At 48.0% G+C, this 22,529-nt stretch overlaps 2 protein-coding genes across 8 annotated transcripts in view; both read right to left on the bottom strand.

Annotated features, from left to right (window-relative positions):
- ZNF362 (zinc finger protein 362) overlaps nt 1-2,788 on the bottom strand; it is a 29,227-nt gene extending 26,439 nt beyond the window's left edge. For 2 of the 7 annotated variants that reach the window (XM_033156584.1, XM_033156589.1), the window contains exon 1: nt 2,641-2,788. The gene's annotated coding sequence lies outside the window, so the exon portion shown is untranslated. Of the gene's footprint in view, nt 1-2,040; nt 2,171-2,532; nt 2,593-2,640 lie in introns of those variants that run through there. The other 5 variants (XM_033156585.1, XM_033156590.1, XM_033156583.1 and 2 more) reach the window with 5 other exon arrangements.
- A 12,306-nt stretch (nt 2,789-15,094) lies between these two features.
- LRRC47 (leucine rich repeat containing 47) lies at nt 15,095-21,997 on the bottom strand. Its single transcript, XM_033156582.1, has 7 exons — nt 21,260-21,997; nt 20,202-20,657; nt 19,540-19,656; nt 18,849-18,964; nt 17,704-17,806; nt 16,774-16,863; nt 15,095-16,284 (listed from the first exon to the last, which is right to left on the bottom strand). The coding sequence occupies exons 1-7, from the start codon at nt 21,965-21,967 to the stop codon at nt 16,048-16,050; spliced, it is 1,827 nt and encodes a 608-aa protein (XP_033012473.1). The 5' UTR covers nt 21,968-21,997; the 3' UTR covers nt 15,095-16,047.
- Between the last annotated feature and the right edge of the window lie 532 nt (nt 21,998-22,529).

Raw genomic sequence — 22,529 nt, 5'->3', positions numbered from 1 at the left:
TCTCCCAATAATCACATAACTTAAGGATCAGGTCTGTATTTGTTCATGAATATATGGTCTAAAACCACAGCTCCTAAACATGAAGGAGGGCCCAGTTCTCCGAGATGGAGCCCTCTTCCCTAAAATACAACAGCAACATGAATGATCAGCCACATAAACACAGAACAGGAAACACCAAGCCAATTCCTCCTGGTGTAAGGAGTCTGGTATTATTGAGAAGAGCTCTGTGTGACCCAAAAGCTTGCAAGCTCATACACCAATGTTAGTCGGCCTTGCTTGAGGAAGAGCCAAAACCACATCATCTCTATCACCGAGTCTTACCTGGCCTTCTAAGTTCCTATTCTCTGCCACCGACAAAAGCGACCAATGTCTTAAGATGCCAAATGGATCAACTACATGCACACACCAGGGCTGCCTGAACCCCTCTCTCAGCAATGTCCAGCCCAGCTCTGCCCCAGGATGGCCCCAAAACTTGTGTGCCGCCTCTCGAGAACGTCTGGCCTCCCTGCCGGCCCGCTTCAAGAACAGGCACCCAGTCCAACCTAACCCAAGCCGGTATTCGGGGTGGGTGGGTCAAATTGTGGCATTTTGGGCAGAAAGTCTCCAAAAGGCAAATTGCAAAAAATTATAACTGAACAAAAGGACGTGGAGTTATGCCTCACAGATCCATGCACAGTGCACCATTCCACCGGAGGAGCAATAAATAAAATAAAATAAAATAAACCAGCACATTTCCCAACCACTGTCACCACCTCCCCACTACTGTTCAAAAATAAATCCATGCTTGTCTTACGACACATTGCTTTTTTTCTTTCTTAAGTCCAATGGCAAATTAGCCAACACAAGATTCGGCCACCAAAGATCTTAAAATTTAAGTCTAGACCAAACACCACATATATGGGAAGACAAATGCACATGGAGACATTAAATATAAATATACACACACACATACAAAACCTTATGTTTCTCTGAAACTGTACAGACCTTTCTCTACAGAACTGCAAAAGTGGGGTAGGGGGGTGTGGAGAGAGAGACAGGATCTCCAACATTATTATTTTTTAAGCTGCCGATTCCACACCAGGAGAAAATACGACATTCCAATTCAAACAGCCAATTTCCAAACTATTCCTCAGCAAACGTGGCATTTGCAAAAGCTGTTTTAAGAACGCGAGCACTATACCCCATTAAAAGAAAATGCATGTAGAAAAGAGGAAAGAACCAACAAATTCAGTTACAACCCACCCCCCCACTCCTTAAATATTCCAAAAGAGAGGAAAAACGAAAGAAAACTGTACAACTCAATCACTTGGGAGAGAGGGCGGGGGGTGTCCTTTTTATGCAATATTTTCATAGCCAACTTTCGCGTAAGTTAACTTCAGATCTAAAATAAATAAATAAACAGCCATTTCCTTTTTTCTCTCTCCCCTTAAATAAAAGTGCAATCGACACGCAATTCACAGTGCAAGAAGCAAAAACAGTGCAACATCCCAGACTCACACACACAAAAGCAAAGCAAGATTACAACAACGCCAACCCCCCTCCCCAAAAAGCATAAAACCCCAGAACAAAGCAAAACACCCCTTTTCAGGTTCCCCCGGTTCCCCCCCGGGCTGCCTCTCCAACACTCTCAAGACAGTTTTTTTATTATTATTAAAATTTGCAGACAAAAGGGGAAACAAAAATGGCAGCCTCGCTTATTTTTAAAACAGAAACGGGGACGCCATATTCTGCAGATCTGCAAAAAAGGGAGAAATCGGAAGCTTCGCCTGGACTCCGAGAGGGGAAGGAGAGAGGAGTAAAAAAAAAAAAATTCAGGCAGCCGCAAAACTAGAAAGTCGGAGGGGGGAAAAACGGGAGGAAAAAAAAATTAAGCTCCTTTTTGCCCTCGCCTTTATTTGCATTAAATCATTGTTGGCCGGAGGTCTTTTTGCACCAAAAGGGGTGTTTTGTTTTATTTATTTTTTTAACGTATTATTCTTAATAATCTTTCCCTCTTTTGAATAGCCCGGCTTTTATTTATTTAAAAAAAAAGACACTTCCTATACCAATACACATGCTCCGCTTGCAAATTGCAACCCAAGCCAGAGATCCGTCCGCAAAGGAAGAAAATGGGCACCCCCGTTTCGCTTCCTCTTCCTCGCCTCCTCCTCCTCCATCTCCACCCGCCCAACCTTTAGTTACGTCGGGGGGGGGGGGCGGAATAAGGAGGAGGAGGAGACGACCGGGGAAAGGGGGGGACACACACACACACAAACCGGGAAGACAGTCCCCCCCCCCGCGCACGATCTCCGGCGCAGACCGGCTGCAAATGTGCGCATCGAATTTGCAAACGCATCCCTCCCCCCCCAAAAAACCCACCACTTCCCCCCCCCTTTGCAATCTTAGCCTGAAACTGACATGCATTTTGCAGAAAGCCAAGGAAGGAGAAAAAAGCATGCAGCGTTGCTACTGAGTTGCAACATTAGCAATCTATCCCCTTCTCTCTCCCCCCCCCCCCGCGCCTTCACAAGTTTAACCCCACCACCCTCCAACCTCGCCAATCCTTGCTTGGAGCTGGCCTGGGAGAGCGCGTCCGCCTCTTTGCCCTTTCCTCCATAATAACAGAATACAGTACTGCACAGTAATCGGAATAATACACACCTTCAATTGCAGAGGTTTTGGCAAACGTGGGGCGCTTTTAATGCAAATAGACATGAGGCGAGAGTATAGATATCTAGAGATAAAGACGGGTAATAATAGAGCCACTCAAGTCTTATCAGGAGGGGGGGCAAAAAGGAGTGTTTTCTTCAACACTCCCCCTCCCCTTCAAAAAAAGAACAACACTCCCTACCAGGGCGATCTTGGGAAGTTCAGTCTCTATAGCTTTGGTTGTTTTTTTTTTCTCTCCCCCCCCCCTTCCCCGCCGAGTGCTTATAAAGCTCAGTTCAAATCTTCCGGGTCGGCCTGGAGTTCACTTCTGGTTTTTGCAACAACCCAAGCCAGCCAGCCGGAGGGTTGCTTTCTATGAGGTCCGAGGGAGCAGCAGAAGGGCTTTTCCTCTTGCCACCGATTGTTCCTTCCGCCTCCAAAAATAAAGCAAGTTTTCTTTAAAAAAGCATTTTTTTAAAAAAAAAAAATCAAAAACGGAAAACCTCCCTACTCTTTTTGATCATGTTTTTTTTTTTCCTTTTTCCTGCAACATTTTTTCTTTCTTCCTTGGTAGTTGTGTGCGAAAAGATTCACTTCTTGCGAGAGTTTCCAAAAGGGGCAGATCCAGGAGAGGCGAGGGAAACGGAGGAGGGAGTTTTGGAAAAGAAAACATAGGGGTGGGGTGCAGAGGGGGTTTGGTGGGTGGCGGAGGGGGGGTGTCTTGTGGGTTTGGCTGGCTGCAGAATGTGCCCAGACATTGCTTGCTAGGCACAGAACGAGAGATGGGCTGGCTTACGAGCCTGTTTCCTCCACCCACTGATTTTGTTTTATTTTATCTAAAAAGCAGATTCCAACCCCCAGCCCCGAAGTTGCCTTAGGCAACTTTGAATGTCCATATAAATTCATAGGCACCTCCCTCGCAGGGGGAAAATAAAATAAAGGGTGTGCTGGTTAATTCAGGAAGGCCCGTGGCCCTGGAATCCCTCTTTATCTGGGAACAAGCACCACCGCAAAATCAGAAGCACGGAACTGCAGAGTTGAAAGGAGTCCCCGGGGGTCATCTAGTCCAACCCTCTGCAAATGCAGGAATCGTAGCTTTGAGTTACTTTTGTTTTTAAAGTGACTTAGAAGTATAATACTAATAATAATATGCAAAGACTACTGCTTGTCTAGCCAGGCTGCTACTCTGGATTTGCTGCCCCCCACCTGCTGTAGATGGGAGGTAAATCCTGAACTCAGGGCCAAGTCATGTGATGTGTGTCATCTGCAGCTCCACAGTGTGTCTGGCTCCACTGTCCCCTAAAGAGCACTTTGCTCTGTAAGTGTGCCTCCCCCGGATGAATGTTGTTGTTGTTGTCGTCTAGATTTATATACCTCCTTTGATCACAAGATCTCAGGGTGCATCACAGGATTAAAAATACAAAGTAAAAACACCAGTAATAGTTAAAGCAAAAGCAACAAAACAGCAACCCCTGTCCCACAAACACATTAAAAAAAGTAGAATATTTAACTGGCCTTACAAAAAAACAGAAATACAAAATATAAATTAACATATAACACTTAAGAACAATTTAAAACAACCCCAGCCTTCCCAAATAATTCAATTTTTTCCCTGCCAGATGTTCTTGCTGTCAGCTAAGATTTAAGAATAAAATTGCCAGACTGTTAATTTTGGAAATAATACGGCCCCTCTTGCCCCCCCCCCAATGCTACACCTCTGCTGGGAAGTCCATTCCATAGAGAGGGAGCCACCACTAACAAGGCCTCTGTTAAACTCCAGCTCCCACCAGCCTCAGCCAGCATGGCCAATGGACAAAGATGATAGGAAATTTAGTCCAAAACCTGGGGGACACCAAATTGGGATTATACATAATCTCCACCAGCTGTATTTCACCTCTTCCTGCTTTGTATGGGTCATTTCAAAATGACAATGAGAATGTCACTGGCGTCTGAGTGGGATCCTCTCACCTCTCCGGGTCCAGATGTGGAATTGGGTGGGGTGGGGGGACACCCGACGAGGACTGGCCCATTTAATTATTAGGTGGTGATGCAGTGGTTAGAGTGTCAGACTAGGACCTGGGAGACGAGGGTTCAAATCCCTACTCAGCAGTGAAGCTCACCAGGTGCCTGTCAGCCTAACCTACTCAGAGTCGTCTTTCCCATAGGGTTTAGAGGTGTGTCACGCCAGGGCGCCGGCCTCTCAGGGGCGCCCCAGCGAGTGGGGGAGCTGCACGGCTTTGCTTGCGGCCTCCCTTTTTCCTGCACACCTGCCAGCTGTGCCCCACCAACCATATGGCTGGCGGACGTGCAGCCTGCCTCCCAAGCCTCTGCGGGGATTGCTCTCCTGCAGCGGCATGGGGAAGAGTTGCGCCCCCCCAATGGCTGGCAGTGTGCAGCTTTGCCCCCCCCCCCACTATCTGTGGTAATTTGGGGGCGCTGGGCGGATATTTGCACCCCAGCACCACATCTGCTAAAAATGTCTCTGAACCTACTGCACAGGGTTGTTGAGCTCCTTCTAAGAAAGACAAAACATAAGCAAGCAAGCAAATAATAACAGAGCTCATAGAATGCCACCACCTTGAGCTGGCACTCAATTCATGCTCTACGTTCTCAACAACCCTGCAAGGTAGGCCAGCATTATCATCCCCATGTAGTCGACGAGAGATCAATGTCTTGCGCAGGACTAGTCAACCTGGTGCCTTGCAGATGTCATTGGGCTCCAGCTCACATCAGTCCCAGGGTTGAACTAACCCTGGTTCTTACCTTAAGGCTTCCCTAATCAGTTTGGAGCTGGGCCGAGTTTTGAACCCAGGAATTCAGTTCTTAGCTGCTGCTGCTGCTGCTGCTACCTCACCGAGGAAGACTGCTGCTTCATTTGCCCCACACGCAGATGTGGAAGAGAGCACATCCCAGGAGCCTCTCTGGGGCAAACTCAGCCTTTTTGCCCTTCCGGATGAGACAGAGACACTCAGCACGTGCTGCTCTGCCAAATGTGCTGCCCGTAATTACACATCAGCACACTCTATTTGTGCTGATAAATTGCCATATGACTAATGCACAATAAATTAATCCCAGGACAGGGAGTGAGAGTGACCAGACAAGCTTTACAAGCTCAGGTTCGGGGCATCCCAGAAACCTCTGCCAAAAAAACGAGAAGGGAGCCAGGCTGGTAATGGGTGGTATCTCTCCACCTGTCTCTCACCTAGGCTCAGAGTCAGACCAGTTGCAGGCGACAGCAGCCTCCCTGGATAGATCATTGGTTTTGTACCAATTGGCTCATTCTCCATAATGGAGAAACCCATGTTCAGGTTTAAAAACAATGTCTATCTTACTGTAAACGTAAAGGTAAAGGGACCCCTGACCATTAGGTCCAGTCGTGTCTGACTCTGGGGTTGTGGTGCTCATCTCGCTTTACTGGTCAAGGGAGCCGGCGTACAGCTTCCGGGTCATGTGGCCAGCATGACAAAGCCGCTTCCGGTGAACCAGAGCAGCACACGGAAATGCCGTTTACCTTCCCGTCAGAGCGGTACCTATTTATCTACTTGCACTTTGACATGCTTTTGAACTGCTAGGTGGGCAGGAGCTGGGACCAAGCAATGGGAGCTAACCCCGTCGCGGGGATTCGAACCGCCGACCTTCTGATCAGCAAGTCCTAGGCTCTGTGGTTTAGACCACAGCACCACCCGCGTCCCACTGTAGTCTCCATCTTATTACAGCTTCAGCTCACTCTAGCAGCAACCTCACGTGATAAAGCAACAATAGGGCTGCTGCTAAAATGGACCCCACTGAGAAACAAGAGGGAACGATCAACACACACAAACAGCCCAATGAGCACTGGGCATTCTCAGTACACATAGAGTGCTAGCTGTCAGCTGGAAAATGAAAACAGGCAATCAGAAAGCAGGATGGAATGGTATCCGGGAAATGGGCATGGCCAGCCGGCCGGCCGGCTCCCTAGAGTATTATTGTCAGGTGGTGAAAATATACTGCAGCAATTCATCATGCCTTGGGGCACATCCACATCACATATTTATAGCAGCACCATGGCATTTTAACCAGCCGTGGCTTCCCCCAAAGAATTCTAGGAGCTGTAGCTTGTTAAGGGTGCTGAGAGTTGCTAGGAGAAATCTCATTTCCCTCTGAGAGCTACAATTCTCAGAGAGGTTTAACTAGGGTTGCCATATTTCAATAAGAAAGAACCAGGACACCCCCGAAATTGTATACGGGTGGGAATTATAACTCTGTGAGGTGGATAAGGGTTTCCCAACAACTCTCAATAAATACCCTTGACTGTTGAAGTAGTATAAAAGTGTTTCAAATGAATGATGCAGATGTGGCCAGTTTTCTCTTCCCTTTGCCCTTCATTTGGTTTTGGAAAAAGCTTTGTCCCAACATTTTGCTGAAAGCCTTTTTTTCTACTTAGCTGGGTGCTTTGCTCCTCATTCCCCCTCTGCAATAATCTGGCTTGTGCGAACTCACAAGTCAGGAGGATAGTTGTTCTTTGGATTTTGGATAGACTCTCTCTGTAGGTGATCGTCCCATAACCCAGTAGCAGCTGTTCAAAAGCAGCTGGGCAAGTTCTAGCTCAGCATTGGAAAAGAGCTACTAATTTAATACTGTACTGGATGCTTGGTTGGAATGAGTCCTCATGGAAAACTGTCAAAGCAATTTAAAATTTTCTTTTCTTTTTATTTAACCCACAAAGGTCAAAGATGGTTTTGAGAAAACATGGCCTGTGTTTATTCAATACACTAGAAAGGACAATGCAACCATGAAACCACCACCAGCTCATGGTAGCCTCTCAAACAATCTATTCAGATGAGAAAAACAATCTTCTGCAACCATTTAACACCTCAACATGTAGACTATATTACTATTGACGCTATATGCATCTAATCTGAACGCATGGAGGGAGGGAGGGGCTTAGGGAAGCAATCTTACATGCATTTGTTCACTTGTACCTTTGCAATGATGTTGAAAAACACAAAAATAAAAACTATTTTAATATTTATAAAAAAGAAAGACACCTCGGCAATCTGTGTTGTACAAAGCAGCAGACAGTACATTGCAAGGGGATTTCTTGTTCCTGCACATGAAAATAGGCACCTGTGCACGAGAGACAGGGTGAACATAACACCACCAGAAGAGCCTTCTGGATCAGGCCAGGGGCCCATCTAGTCCAGCCTCCTGTTCTCACAGTGGCTGACCAGATGCGTCCTGCGGGTGTGAGTTCCATAGTTTAACTATGAACCCTCTTTAGAGATGTAAATTTTTAGGGAGGCAGCTGAACCTTGAAGAATAGGACCAGCTCTCACGGAGAGCATTCTAATAAGGGATGGACAAAAAGACCCAAACCAGGTCCACGATCTGCCAGGGACAGTGGTGTAGGGTTGTGAAAGGTGTGTGGAATAATAATAGGCAAACAGTCAGCTGTAATCTGCACACACATGCAGCGTACCTTAAAACCACAAGAGGGAGCCAAAGTGTAAGAAAATAAATCGGGGGGGGGGATATTAGTCTGTAAGTAGATTTGTAAGATCATATCTTTGTTTTGTGTGGGTTGGTGTGCCTCTGTGTGTGTGTGTTCCCTACGTGCACATCTTTCTGAAGGTTTGGAGGAAAATCCAGCTGGTTTGAAGCCCCTCCCAACGCTGCAAGGGCGGCGGTGATGATGGGGGAGCTCTGCATTTCCCCTTGCCTAAAGGAACATCGCAGAGGGGCCTGGCTGATGTCACTAGGCAGGGAGTTCCAAAGTGTAATGCCTGAGTCCTGAGGGCCAGCTAGAGAAGTCTGGAGGGCCACATTCAGCCTGTGTTCCAAGTTTCTCCACTTCTGTCCAAGAGAGTTCCCCCCCCCAAACCCCCCCCCCCAACTTTGGCTTCAAGAGAGACTCGACAAACAACAATTGTCCCACCATCTCATCAAAATACAACTCAGCTGCAGGGCAAATTATTTATTTATTTAGAGAGGGTTTTTTGCAGTAAATCTGCTCTTTAGCCCCACTCCAAAAGTTCCCATACAATAAATTAAAAACAAGACGGTCCCTGCCCATAAGCTCACAGTATAAAGGACACAACAGAAAAGGAAAGGAAGGAAGGAGGGCAGAGGAAAAGCGAAGCAAACGGGGGCACCAATTCTTAAAGTTGGTTTATTAGAATGGCCAGCTGTTATGGAAACAGTTCGAGGACAACAGGAGCCCAGTGGAGATGATCTTAGTGGCTTTCTATGAGGTACTTGTGGCCCTGCAGCTAAAAAGCGATGTCTGTTACTAGAGAAAAAGCTGCCTCTATTCCCTGCCACCGAAATGCACCTGTTTGCAAAGCTGCAGACGGCCGAGTCTCCAGGAACTCTGCAGAAGACAAGAAGAGTCTGCTGGATCAGACCAATGGCCCAACAGATCCAGCAGCCTGCTCTCACAGTGGCACCCAGATACCCCAATGGGAAGCCCAGAAGCAGGACCCAAATGCAAGAGCCCTCCCCTCCTGTAGTTTGCAGAAACTAGTATTCAGAGAAGCATGCCTGTTTTAGATTGTAGAGGCAGAGCAGAGCCATCCTGGCTAGTAGCCATCGACCGCCTTTTCCTCCTCCAGGAATTTGTGCAATCCTCTTTTAAAGTCATCCAAGAAGGTGGCCATTCTTGCCTCCTGCGGGAGGGAGTTCCCCGGTTTAACTGCGCACTGTGTGGAAAATTACTTTCTTTTCTCTGCCCTTAATCATCTGCTATCATTCAGTTTATAAGAACATAAGACTGCGGATCAGACCAATGGCCCATCTAGCTTAGCCTCCTCTTCTCGCAATTGCAGACCACCAAATACCCATAAGCAGACCCTAAGCACAAGAACAACTCTCCCCTCCACGGCACAGTATTAACAGACCCTCCAAGTGTCCCCAATTTTCCAGGGACAGACCCAGGTTTACAGAAGTCATCCCCGTTTCTGATTTGATCCTGGAATGTCCTGCTTTTCCTTAGGACGTCTCTATTTTCATCAGAGAAATGCTGGAGAATATGGAGTCGAGGCAAGGAGATAAGTAACTATACAACCTTTAGTAGACATCCAAAGGTAGCCCTGTAGAGGGAGGATTTTTTTAAAATGTTTAATGTTTTTATGTATGTTGAAAGCCGCCCAGAGTGGCTGGAGCAACTCGGTCAGGGTATAAATAATTAAATTAGTATTAGTATGGAATATGATGTCCCTGTTTTCACTGCAGAAATGTAGGAGGGTATGTACTAATGGCTGCTGCTTCCCAGAAAAAAGTAAAAACTGGGGCACATTAACCAGGATCTGCTGAACCATTGCTTCTGCCTCCCTCCCTGTTTCCTCCAGAGGTGCAGCTGACCACCACTGCAGCTGGAGAGATTGGGAATGGAAAAGAAAGAGGTGGTGTGTGTGTGTGTGTGTAAACGCTCCTGCCTTCAATCAGCTTCCAAAGAGGAACGAATTCTGTGTGTTTCTGATAGGAGGGCCCCAGCCTTGCCAAAATAAACAGGAGGGGAGAGCTTGGCCGCCGTCCAAGAGTAGCAAGGGGCCCTCCGAGCCGCCGAGCCTCGGATGTCGTGGGGGCAGAGCGCGAGAGGAGTCCTCTGGGCAAAGCTTTGAAAAACCGGCCCAGGAATGCGCCTGCCACAGGGCTCCCACAGCACAGCTGTGCGGCGTGTTTTGATAGCATCCTTCTTCGCACCACTGGAATGTCGGGGCAGGGAGCCGACAGGGTGGGTCCCTGCCCTCTGCGAGGGGAGCACAGCACTCCCCCCACCAAAAGCACAGAAAGTGAGAGGTGGCCTTCTTTCGACAGCTGGATGCAAACTTTTGAGTTACACTGGATTCTGCAGGCAGAGGTGTAAAACACAGGGAGTTGCCTTATCCTGATCTGGCCCTGAAGTGTTCAACCGGACAGATTTAGGCTATAAACCTTTTCTGGTCTCCGATACTATTTTAACTGGAGATGCTATAAATTCCACCTAGGTCCTTCTGCACTTCAGTTTCCTGATTTTCTTTCACCAACTCTTTAGAGACATAGGTTCTCAGGTTCACCTTGGTGCAGCAGATCCTGACTTTTAAACGTGAGTTGTTGTCTGTATCACCTTTGGTCACAGAATCTTAGTTGGAAGGAGTCCCCAAGGGTCATCCAGTCCAACCCCCTACAATGCAAAAATCACAGCTAAAGAATCCCTGACAGGCAGCCATCCAAACTTTAAAAACCTCCAACAAAGGAGAGTCCACCACCTTCTCAGGCAGCCCATTCCACTGTCAAACTGTTCTTCCTAATGTTTTGGGGTTATTTTATAATATTGTTTTATAAAATCTTTAAATAGAAGATTTTTTTTAAAGCCAGTCCCACCCATATAGGGCTAAGAACTCTCTCTCTCTGACTCTCTCTCTCTCCCCCTCTCCTTGAGATATTGTTTCCAAGAGAAATCCCTCTGTTCGTTCTACAAATTGATGTCAGCAATAAAATCAATAATCAATCACTGTTCAGCTGAGCATGGACAGCAGACACAAAGAATTGTTTTGTTTTTTTGGGGGGGGGGGAAGTTACAGCCATTCAATGGAAAGAGGAGAGTTACAGTACGTTACAGTGTAAATTCTCTCATTCAGGGCTTTCAGACATTTCACATACACCATAACTTCCAATGAGCCTGAAAGGTAGGTCACTATTATAATTATTCCCCTATTGTACATGTAGCATGGGGGGATTTAAGCTGAGAGGAAGTGACGTGTGTTGCCAGCAGAGGCAAATTTCGAATGAGGGGGTTATTCATACATCTCAGCCTACACAATGCTAAAAAAAGAGAAACCTAACAAAACAACAACAACCCCAAAACTCATGCAGCTGCATTTGAAGCAGTGAGGGTGTGAGGTGACGGAACAGGACTTCTGGAGCAAACTGAGTGAGAGAGAAAGTTTAAGCATGCCTCCAAAGTCAGTTTGCTGCTTGGAGGCCAAGTCTGGTCCGGGGGATCAAGATGGAGAACGGCCTCAGGGTGTCTCCCCAGCTTCAGTCCCCCTGGTAGATGATTTTGATGGAGGTGTCTGCCTCCGCTTCCTGCTTGACGCTGCAGCTCAGCGTCGAGAAGAGACAGTGGTTCACTTCTTCCAGCCAGTCCAAGATGCGCTGCTCTGTCTCGGGGTCGAGCTGAGGAGGCCTCTCCCGAGAAGAGAGACAGTCTAGCTCTTCTTCTGCCTCCGATGCCCAATCTCTCCGAGGCTCTTGCAGGGCACGTGCCGTGTGGGGCGGCTCGGTTCCTCTGCGCCCAAGGCCTTCCCCAAGCAGGAGCAGCTGCCCTCCCCACACGCAGGGTGCAGAGTGCCGCCCGCTGGGCAATGGAGGCAACAGGAGGCTCTGTGAGAGAGCACCATCTCCGGGGACTCTTCTCACGTGGTGGGAAGGAGCAGCAAAGCCATTCCGTGCTCCTGGACTCGGCCTGGCTGGCCTGGTGTGGCTTTTCCTTTGCTCTGCCCAGGCGTGGAAGGGCAGTGGTGGCTGTCGAGAGGGGCCTGGTGCCGGCAACCCGCGGGCAAGGGGGGCACGCAGGCCCCGGCGTGACCCAGAGGCCAAAGACCTCCCTGCGATGGAGGCTGAGAGGCGATGGTCTCCTCCTCCTTGTGGCTTTGCCATTCACCTCCTTGCGCCTCTTCTCTCACCTTTTCTTTCGTTACACAGCCTTGGAAAGGGAGAGAGGGAACTCCACAAAAAGGCTTGCCCCGTCGTTTAGCTAAGGCTTCTCTTTTTCTCTCCGGATCACCCCAAGTGGGAAGATGTATCCCCTGGAAGTCCCAAGCTCCAATAAACCGAGGAGGTGGACTTTCCCCGGCAATGCTCACACTCCACAGGACCTCGTCGGGTTACAGGACTCTTGTGTGGTCTATGGCTGAAAAATGACACTGGCAACGGACAAGGCTGAGTCTTTCATTATGCAGAGATCGGCTGCATGGTTTTCTCGGTAACAAAAGTCCCCGTTCGCTCCAGGGAGGAGGAGGAAAATGCTTCGTTGCCAGCAGATCACACTTGAGTATTCCAGCAAAGAGGATGGCCAACATGTACAGGACGGCCACCCTCCAAATTTGGCTGCCCGATTTGCAGCCGTACATCATCCGTTTAAGTAGGAAAAACAAACAACAAACCAAGCTAGTGCAAGGAAAATTGCTGGATTAGGTGGGGCAATCAGATTCTTATTTTAATGATGTGGAAGTCTGTCCTGGTCAGACCTCACCTGGAGTCTTGTGTCCAGTTATGGGCACCACAGTTTAAGGATACTGACAAGCTAAATGTGTGCAGATGTGGGTGACCAAGGTCATTAAGGTGTCTAGAAATCAAGCCTTATGAGGAATGGTTGAGGGAGTTGGGTATGTTTAGCCTGGAAAAGAAAAGTGTGAGGGGTGATGTGAAAACCAACTTCAAATATCTGAAGGGCCACCCCATGGTAGCTTGTTTCCTGCTGCTCCAGAGGGGATGGCACAAACCAATGGGTTCAAACGAAACCTTAGGGAGAACTTTCTGCCAGTAAAAAGTGCTCTACGGTGGAACGGATGACTTTGGCAGGTGGTGGACTCTCCTTCATTGGAGGTTCCTAAGCTGAGGCTGGATGGCCATTTGTCAGGGATTTTTTAGCTGTGACTCCCACGTGGCAGGGGGTAGGACTTGCACCCCTACAGTCGTTGATTCAGGGATCTCTAATATTCTTAAGCAAAAACTCCAAAACAATCCTATTAAGCCTGACCTTATTTTGAGATCCTGAACCTTTGACTCTTGAATGTTATTGACCATAGGCTTTCAAGAGGCAAGGGGCCACGATGGAGGGAAAAGAGACCACACAAGATCCCGTATATACATGAACCAGGGTGGGCCGGCTTCAGGAGAGGCTGGAAACTGCTCTCTGTTAATATTAGGCTAATTTCTTTCCTCTCTCCCCCCCCCCCCGACCCTCAAGGGGCCCGTGAAAAATCTTTTGAAGGTCCTCCTCTGGAAATCTCACTTACATAAACATTAGCTGGGAATGTGTTAAATGCTCTAATTTAACAGACCTCTCATTCTCCCACCTACCCACCCCAACACAAATCCTGGTTTTATTTTTAAATGGATCAAATTGCCATTCTGATGCCCTCCCTCAAACTACCAGCTATGCAGAAATCACCACATTAATAGCTGAACGCCTTAAGAGCACGATGGGGAGCCTGTGCCCCTCCACAAAACTTTCACTGAACCCCGCTGGGGATGATGGTAGTTAAGGGTTTCCCACCAGTCTTGAAAATATGGGAACACCCTCCATTGCTAAACCAAATTCTGATTACAGCACAGTCCCTTCAGCTTAATTTGGAGCCAACTTTGTCTCAACCCAGTGTAAAAAAGCTTGACACAGGGTCCAATGCGGAAATCCACACATTTTTTTCTCTGACTTTTGCATCTCTCCCTAGACACACCTATACAGGCTCTGCTTTGCACCCTCTGTGAGCGTTTTTGCCTTGCTGAAAAGCCCTTGAATTCTGGTGGTGATTAATTACATTTGCACTTCACCTTTTCCTCCAAGGAGCTCAAGGTGGCTTAACATAGTTCTCCCCGTTTTCTCCTCACAACCACCCTGTGAGGTAGGTAGGGCTGAGAGGAAGTGGCTGGCCCAAGCTCACCCAGTGAGCTTCACATCTGAGTGGGGATTTGAACACGGGTCTTCCAGGCCCTAGTCTGATATTCTAACCACTATGCCGCCCTGGCTCAAAGCTTCTTACTTGCCCGGAGGATAGAGGAGGGGGCGTAGAAACAAGCTTTCTGTGCAAAGTCACACCTGTTTCCCCACCCACTTTTGACCGTGGCCCTGACCAACGCTGGCAATGTGGCCCCCAGAAGGCTGCTTGAATAAGAATGTGACCCTCAAGAGTAAGAAAGATTCATGGGCCCATTACTTTAAGTAGCACGGACAGGCACTCCTTCCAGCAGAGCTCAGGTTACTCTCCTGAGGTTGTGGACTCTCCTTCCTTGGAGGTTTTTAAGCAGATGTTGGATGGCCACCTGACATGGATTCTTTAGCTGAGATGCCTGCATTGCACGGGGTTGGACCAGATGACCCTTGGCGTCCCTTCCAACTCTACAATTCTACAGAGGCAGGCAGCCCAGAAGGGATGCTTAAGGGGGCTGGGTCAGAAATGTAACAGCCACTGCTGCCTCTATCCCCACACTTATTATGAATCTGAATAAGAGGATGGAATCCCCCCCCCTGCCCCCAACGAAAAGGAGCACAACTACAGTTAGCTTGATTACAGACCCATGATAAACACGCTGGGAAGGGCAGCATAAGCAGAACTAGCACCACAGAGAGGGTAGGCGATATTACTGTGGAAACGGTTACGGTGTGAGACGAAAAGAAATCTGATCAGGCCCTTTGGAGGAAAAGTTCAGCATAAACTGAAATTATGAATGGAAGTTCACACACTTGTTATTTTCCCCTTTATTTGTATTATTCCCCCCCCCCCCCCACATCACTGGCTGTTACATTTCCCAGTTCTTCCATGCAATCAATGAGAGCTAGAAACTTGGGCAACAATACAGGCCTTTTAGGCACAACCAGAGGGGTGGTGTACATGGTCCAGTGTTGTTACTGACTTTTTGTTGCCCCTGTGGAGAGCAGCTCGTGGCTCTTCCCAATGGCAAACCACTGATTTTGAAAGAAGTGTCAGTTTCAAAAACCGAGTTTTCTATGTGGCACGAGGGATGAATGGTGGGGTAGCTGCTCCCCAAGACACACAAGTCTCCAGGCCTGTTTGTATGGCTTCATGCTACTCTGCTAGCAAGATGTGAAGAAGAGAAGCCAGCGTGGCATAAACTGAGAGGGAAAGCAGTTTGGGTGTCAATGCAACCTCTCATATACTCTGCAGGACACCTGAGTGTCATGGGGAGAGGAAGACTCCAGAGAGCAGCATCAGCAGCAGCAGCAACCACACCACTCAGGTCAAGGTTACAAAGCAGGCTTCAGAGTCTGAAGCAATAGCTCAACTCTGTCTAACAGGCCACATTCTGTATTGCTAGAAAGCACAACACCTGATTAACAGTGGTGGAAGTGGCAGGTGTGTGTGTGTGTCTCACCCACAAAGCTTCCTACCTGGCCCCGATGCCCAATTATGCAGAGATTATAGTGTACCATTATGCCATGTGGATATTAGTGTGTCTCATTAAAATAAATATGATCCCGCACCTTTATTCAAGAGATCCGTGTGGATCCCTGGCTTGGGTTTTACGAACCAAGCAGGTCTTCAAGTCTCTCTCGAGACCACAAAAATCCTGCAGTTAACTGTCAACCAATCCCTCTTCAAAGCACATCATTGGATTTCTTGCTGAGTTAAAAAAAACCCCGATAAAATCCTGCAAGGGGAGGCTGTTCACAAATGCTGTCTAGCGTGCCCCACAACAGGGAAAGGAAACCAAAGGCGCTTAATGAATCACTGTTATGAGGGACGAGACTGTACTGAGATCAGTTTTTGAAGGATAAAGGACTTTTAAGTTCCCGTCCTTGTCCACGACCCGAACCTGTTCCAAAATGAGAGGGTGGGTCTTGGAAACGCCTTCAAGCCTTGAATTCTCATGCCCGGCAGTGTCGTTTGATTCGTGATCTGAATCCAGGTCTTCACCTGTATTCTCTGAAGTGCATCTGTTCAGCTCCGCCATTTTCTGTGGTGAAGGAATGAAATTTGCAACATATAGAGAGAGTTACTCAAGAGATATGGCAATGTTTTCCCCAGCTGAGAACCTGAGGTTTCCCTTCAGTTATTATGGGACTGGAGGCCCAGGCGACAACATGATGCTGCTATGAATCCAGAATGCAGCGTTTTAGGGTAAAGGTGGGCAGAAGATGCTAAAATGGAAAGTGGAGGGATATGAGAAGGCAGACTTCAAAACACAAGGAGGGGTGGGTGGGTGTCCTGCATGATGGACAACTAGGTACAGGTCCTGGGTGCAAGAGCTGCACATGTAAAGTCCACAGACCTGATGGACGGCGTCTGAAGAGAACCACAAAGAGGTGGTTTTATTTTGCACACTGGGCTTTGCTTTTAAACCGTGAATCCTGTAAGTGCCTCCAACAGATAAATCAGGACCCTGCAAGTGAGAAGTGTGGATGCAGAATGAGGAGGAGAGGGCAGAAGCAGAGTGACTCCTTACTAGAATGAGGGTGTCCATCACATCCTTGCATGTCTGCAGGCTCATGGCACTTGTCACTTCCAGAAGCAGATCAGAGGTGGTTTTCCCAAGCTTAAAAAGAAGAAGAAAGGGAAATGCCAGGTGGAACTGAGCTATTAAGGACAGCATTATGGAGTATCATTTTAGGTCAGTAATATTCACAGACACACGGACAAAATAATGACAGGCGCCAATTCTCTCTCTTTTTGTGGTTACCAACACTCCTTCCCGGCAAATGTAGGTAAAAGTGATTTTTGGAAAGGCATGCTGTAGATTGAGATCCTTCTTGAAATTCAGCTTGGGGGGGGGGGAATACTTTGCGATAAAACAACTTTTGCAGAGTTAAGCCTGTGTTAATCTCCAAATTACAGAAAAGGCCATTTTATGGAGGATAAGGTTGTCACTGGCTACTAGTCACACTGTCAAGAGGCAGGATGCCTCTGAATACCAGATGCTGGGAAATGCAGCACTTAAGTCCTGTTTGTGGGCTTCCCAAAGGCATCCAGTTGGCCAGTGTGAGAAAAGGATGCTGCTGGACTAGATAAGCCACTGGCCTGATACTGTAGGCGTCTTCTTAGGTTCATAAAAGCATATGAAACCACTGTGACATGGGTACCTAATTCTTTTTAGGGTGGAACAGTGTCTGGAAGCAGATCTGCATTTGAAATTCCAGGGGTGTGATTGGCAGTGGAAAAGCAGTAGGTAGGAGTGCTTTACCACTTTTCCTCTTGCAACAGCCCCTGCTCCTTCCCTCCGTGGCACAACAAGCACTTCACCCAAAACCTCAACTGGGAAGTATGAAGACGGGGGGAAGCAAATCCATCCCACCTCCTCAATCTATGTAGATCACAGAAGAGGCTTTTTCCTAGAAAATGTACAGCCTGGCCTGCAATCAAGTCACAGCATCTGTACCTTTGTCTTCTCGCTGTTTGTGATTGGTGGAAAAGAAATCACAGCACCTTCGTTGTCAATCAGGCAGGGGTAATTCTCTTTCCCATCCAGTAAGTGGAGGTACCTGATCAAGGGTGGAATAAGAAAATGGAAGCTGCTTAGGGGATGGGGAGAGGAAGTGCAAATACACATGTGAGGTTTAAAAATAAGAATTGCTTCTGACTCAATATATTCTTTTTAAAAAATAAACCAACCACAGCTCTGTGAAAACACAGACAAGAAACCTCTGAATATCAGTTGCTGGGGATCACAAGTCGGGAAAGTGTCATGGAATTCTACTCAATATTGATCCATAGCAGAACTCCAATGTATAGTAAACAAAGTAAAAACTTAAACACATTGCAGGATTAAAAAAAGAAAGACCAGAGGCAATTAATATCTCATCCAGCAGAGCTGTACTGCTACTGAAGGCAAATGAACATAATGGTCACAAATCCAATACATTCAGGACTGGCACTGCCTGTAAGAAATCCAGTTGCAGTCTAAACCTAAACACTATAGCATACTATATACAAAACACCACACCAGAAGGAAAAGAGACAGAAAGTGAAACCCAGGCTACTTCTGGTCTTACTTTTATTGTCAGCATGATCTTGACAGAAAGAGATAACAGAACCAGCTTAAGCCAGCTGTACTCAGCTTCTCTGAAGGTATATAAGCCAAACATCATGAACCTTCTGCTTGTTTCTTTCATGCAGAGAAGCTTCCATAACACTCCTGAATTAATTAGAATAGGAAAGATATCTACACATCAGATCAATACTTTCTGAACAAACAAATGCAAAATGACAGAGAGTGCCGCTTACTGGCTTCTCAAAGGAATTTGGCTGGATGCTGTGAGAACAGGATGCTGGACCAGATGAGATTTTGGGAGCCCTTTCAGCTATAGCATGGGACATCAGTGATTTAAATAAAATAAAGAAGAGAGACCTGTATGAAAAGAAAGGACTTTTCGGGGAGCCTCCTTGGGGGGGGGGGAGCTCCAAACCATCCTGATTGTTCTGAGGGCGCTTTCTGCTTCCCTTCCCCATGGACCCCTCCTGGTTCTTGCCTGCCCTCTGTGCAAGATTTCAAGGGCTGTGCTCTGCTTCAAAGTACAGACTCACTTGTGCAGTCCAGATATGTTCTGCCTCCTCTTCTGCTTCCGCTGCTCCTCGGCCTCCGACTGCAGCTGACGGAGGAGGTCCTTGGCATTGATTTCCTTCCGGCCCAAGGGGATGATCTGCAACATGAATGCGACGCCAGAAGTGTCTTGGAGTCAGTTGCTGTTATTATTAATGATTTATACCCCACCTTTTCCCCAGATTTGGACTCAAGGCACCTTACAGATAGTAATACAAAAACACAGATTAAAAACATAAATATACTTAAATAGTAATTAAATGCTAAAAGAATTACAACAGTATAAGAGCAGATTTATTAAAATACAGATAGTAAAAAGAGCACAGCACTATTTAAAAGCTCTTTCCTTAAAAAGTACACTCAGTTCCCAAATGGTTGGAATAAAAAAGCCTTCACTAGCTGGTGGAAGGATGCCAAGGAGGGAGCCAGTTTAGTTACTCTTGGATGGGAGTTCCAAACCCTGGGAGCAGTCACCAAGAAGGCCCTCTCCTGTGCCCCACTAAGCATGCTCATGAGGGTGGCAGGACTGAGAGAACATCTCCCCTGAAGATCTCAGAGGCTGGGCAGGTTCGTTTTTCAGATAACCATCATGCACAACAGCACCAGCTGCCTGGTGCTGTCCCTTTGCAGGGTATCATTCTGAATGGGTTTCTAATCTTGGTGTTGTCAGCCTACCTTCAATTCATCTGGTGGCTGAACGTCGTAGATAAGAGGACTTTTCACAAGCTGCAGGTCATGTGTGGCGATGGTGGCTGCTGTTCGCTTCTCGCAGATGTCCTCGTGGAGTTTGGTCTGAAGTGTAAGATGTGTCATTAAAATAAGGATGTGCTGAAGAGTCACAACAACAGGCTTAACTTTAAGGAGTGTGCTAAAAACAACTTTATTATTTGTACTCCACCCATCTGACTGGGTTGCCCCAGCCACTCTGGGTAGCTTCCAACATATATATATATATATAAACCATCAAACATTACACTTTAAAAAACTTCCCTACACAGGGCTGCCTTCAGGTGTCTTCTAAAGGTTATATAGTTACTCAACTCCTAGACATCTGATGGGAGGGTATTCCACAGGGTATAACTATCTGGCCCTTTACCACACTGAGGGCAGGCCAAGTTACCACCCACATTCCTGGGCTTGGAGATGCCCCTTTTGCTTTCCCTTCCACCGTGCTCAGACAAAGTAGGGCTGCCCCCCATTCCAATTCCGAGGGGGAGGTTTATCTCTATTTGGGGAAACAAGCCCAACCTAATCTACAACTAACTGAATCAAAGGACATCCCCCCTCTGAAGCTGGACCATGCCCAAAACCAAGTGGTATTGTCTTTCGAAGCGTACCTGAGCAGAAAGAAACCTCTTCAAAGCATTGCCGGGCTTGAAGTTCATGCCTTTCACTACACAGCACACAATATAGGGGCGGACGTCTTTGACACCAGGGCTGGCTTTCACAACCAATGGAGCTGGATTCTCAGAGATGTGGAGAACTTTCACCAGCAGCTTCTGGGTTTCTTCCACCTCATCCTCTGCATCACTGCCTTTTTTCTTGTTTTTATCTCTCTTTTTCTTCCTCATCTCCTCCTTCTCAGCACCATCCTGCTTGCCTTTTCCTTTGCCGCCCCCTCGACCCCCAACACGCAAATATTCCAGGATAGATTTTGTTTGGCAACCATTTACCATCTTCTCAAGCCGTTTGTCTTTGAGGAAATTTCCTTTTAAATTGACTTCCTTCAGCTTGGGGCAGTCAGCCAACTCCACAGGGATTTCTGATAATTTGTTGTTGGAAACATCCAAAGTCTAGGGGAAAAAAGTATATTAAGTGGTTGTCTTCTAATTCAGACACTGGAAGAGTTATCTCAACTTCTGTCTACTCTGGTGGACAGCAGTGAAAAACATTTGCCTATCAATAAAAATTCCCAAGTTAATGTGAGTACAGAAGCTGCCATACGAAATCAGACCATTGGTCCATCAAGCTCAGCACTGTCTACACTGACTGGCAGCAGCTCTTTGGTTTCAGACCTGAGACCTTTTGCATGTAAAGTAGGTTATCTGCCAATGAGCTACAGCCCGATCCCTGCTCTGGTCATTTGTTGTTCCATATATTGCAGCAACCTCAGCGCTATTCAAGCATTCATAATAGGGCTCCACACCGACTCCTGACAACCTCTAGATTTTTAGATATGAATGGCAGCAGCAAAACAAGCAGTGCTGTGGGATGGACAATTTTCATCACTGACATCTCAGGAAGCACTGATGTCTTGAACAACCATCATTTTTCATGCATGCTGAATTACGTCTTGCATTATTACTGCACTTTAAGAGTTGCTTTTGCTTGGTTTGTAGTTTAATAATCTCATTACAAAAGCAGAAGCTGGGAAGCACCGAGGGCTTGCTTTTACCTTGAGGCAGGCCAGGCGGGAGATGTTGGGGCTCAGCTCCTCCAGCTCGTTGCCCGCCGCCTCCAGGGTGCCCAGCAGGGCTAAAGGGGCGGCGCGGCGGGAGTCACCTCCGTCGTCCGTGGGAAGCAGCCCCCCGGGGAGGGAGCGCAGGCGGTTCCCGCCCAGGAGCAGCTCCTGGAGGGCCGGGGCGGAGCGAGCCAGGCCGGGCCCCATTTCGCGAAGGCGGTTGCGGCGAAGGTTGAGGAGGCGCAGCTCAGGCAGGGCGGCAGGGGGGCCCTTCTTCGTCGCCGTCGTCGCCGCCGCCACCAACTGAGGCTCCCCGGCCCCGCCGAGCTCCGCCGGCAGCTCCTCCAGGCCGTTGCCGGAGAGGTCGAGGGTGCGCAGCGTGGCCGGCAAGAGGCACCCGGCCTGGGTCAGCCCCGACGGGCCCAGCGCGCAGCCGGGAAGCGCCAGCGTCTGCAGCCCCGTCAGGAGCCCCAGGACCGGCCCCGGCTCACGCAGCGCCGCGCAGCCGCCCCCGCGCACCTCCAGCGACCGCAGCGCCGCCCCCAGGGAGCCCAGAGCCCGCGGGAAGCGGCCCCCGGCGGCCTGCACACGCCGCTCCAGGGCGGCGCCCGACTCCAGGCTCAGCTCCCGCCGGCCGGACTCTGTCACCTCCGGCCAGTCCTCGTCTTCCCCTCCCGCCACTGCTACAGCCGCCGCCGCCATCTTTCTCTCGGCTGGGCACAGCCGCTTCTGGTGTCACACGCGCTTCCGGTCCAAGACGCGCTTCCGCTTCCTGTATCGTCAATAGCGGAAAAAAGGGAAATTGGCGAGGTGTCCTATTGTCTTGTGAAGTGGACGCAGGAAGCGGGCGGACGTGTGTGTGGCGAATATGGGTGATATCCTTAAAAAATATTAGATGGTAATTTTAAATTTATTTCCTGCCCTTCAGCAGGCCCCTGCGCGTTACATTTTCAAATGTAGAATTTAGAAGTAAAAATATTACATGAAAAGCATGGGTATATGGACATGTAGATATGCGACATCCAGTTGCCGCTTCCGTTTCTCATTTGCATGGCTGAACAGTAATAAAAATGAAGAGGCCGCTCTAGCCCAATAACCAACTTCCATGGTATCTCTATGGTTGTCAGCATAGGTTGCCCGTCACCGGAAGTGCTACTGTAATCCGCCCTATACTAAAAACTCTTATGTCTGTGTCAATTAAACGGAAACGGTGCGCCTAAAAGGGTAGGTGGCAATCAAATCGGGCTTCCCGCTTTCCCTTCTA

This window comes from Lacerta agilis, chromosome 8, assembly GCF_009819535.1.
Source record: "Lacerta agilis isolate rLacAgi1 chromosome 8, rLacAgi1.pri, whole genome shotgun sequence".
NCBI classification, from domain to species: domain Eukaryota; kingdom Metazoa; phylum Chordata; class Lepidosauria; order Squamata; family Lacertidae; genus Lacerta; species Lacerta agilis.
This window is presented reverse-complemented; position numbering and strand designations above follow the sequence as displayed.